Below are 694 nucleotides of genomic sequence, written 5' to 3'. Positions count from 1 at the left end.
CTATATTCCAATTAAAAACCAGATGTAATCAACAACATACCTATGTTTACTATGAGCTGAATTCTTGAAACAATCAGCGCAAAGAACACATGTGGGATCCATGCCGCAGTCTCTGCACCCGTATGTGGGATCTCCATTCTTAAAAACTCTACCGCACAGAGAAGGAGGGGTGTCTAGTTGCCGTACCATCTGTCAAGAAATCAAAAGGTTAGGGTATGTTTCCCTCAAAATGGATCACATAATATGCAAAACCACTTTTTACATCTTTAGAATTTAACCCATTCGAAAGGAAAATTTCTGAATGAAGTTTCCTGTGGCCAGGGGGTATTATTTTTCTCTTGGACTTGGGCTGTTGCCTGACTCAGGGCTTGGCTCTTGAGGTTCATCCAGTCTTATGATATGATTACACATCATCAAGCATTAATGATTTTTTTGCCATGGTATAATAAACTGTCATTTAGCATGAATGGGTTAAGTACTTCAACAAAAGCTCTATAAACAGTAACAGGGAGTTTCTACAAAATTAGTTTACCTGGTAAACTTGAGATGGATCACCACCACACATGAACCTCTCAAGGGGGTCAAATAGCATCTTTTGCGCCAACTCCTCATCGAAAGTGATCCTGAGGCAATTCCAATTTGGCTAATGTGAAGGAAGGGAACAAAGAGAGAGTTTATTATGATGAGAAAGGAA

General features: G+C 39.5%; 1 protein-coding gene across 1 annotated transcript in view; it reads right to left on the bottom strand.

Moving 5' to 3' along the window:
* Positions 1-694, bottom strand: part of LOC119585216 (E3 ubiquitin-protein ligase UBR2-like) — a gene marked incomplete in the record, with an annotated part of 58,977 nt that overhangs the window by 46,518 nt on the left and 11,765 nt on the right. The window contains 2 exon segments of the mRNA XM_037933869.1: positions 41-189; positions 533-643. Coding sequence (XP_037789797.1) covers positions 41-189; positions 533-643 — 260 coding nt within the window.

The sequence above is a fragment of the Penaeus monodon genome, chromosome 19 (assembly GCF_015228065.2).
Source record: "Penaeus monodon isolate SGIC_2016 chromosome 19, NSTDA_Pmon_1, whole genome shotgun sequence".
In the NCBI taxonomy this organism is placed as follows: Eukaryota; Metazoa; Arthropoda; class Malacostraca; order Decapoda; family Penaeidae; genus Penaeus; species Penaeus monodon.
This window is presented reverse-complemented; position numbering and strand designations above follow the sequence as displayed.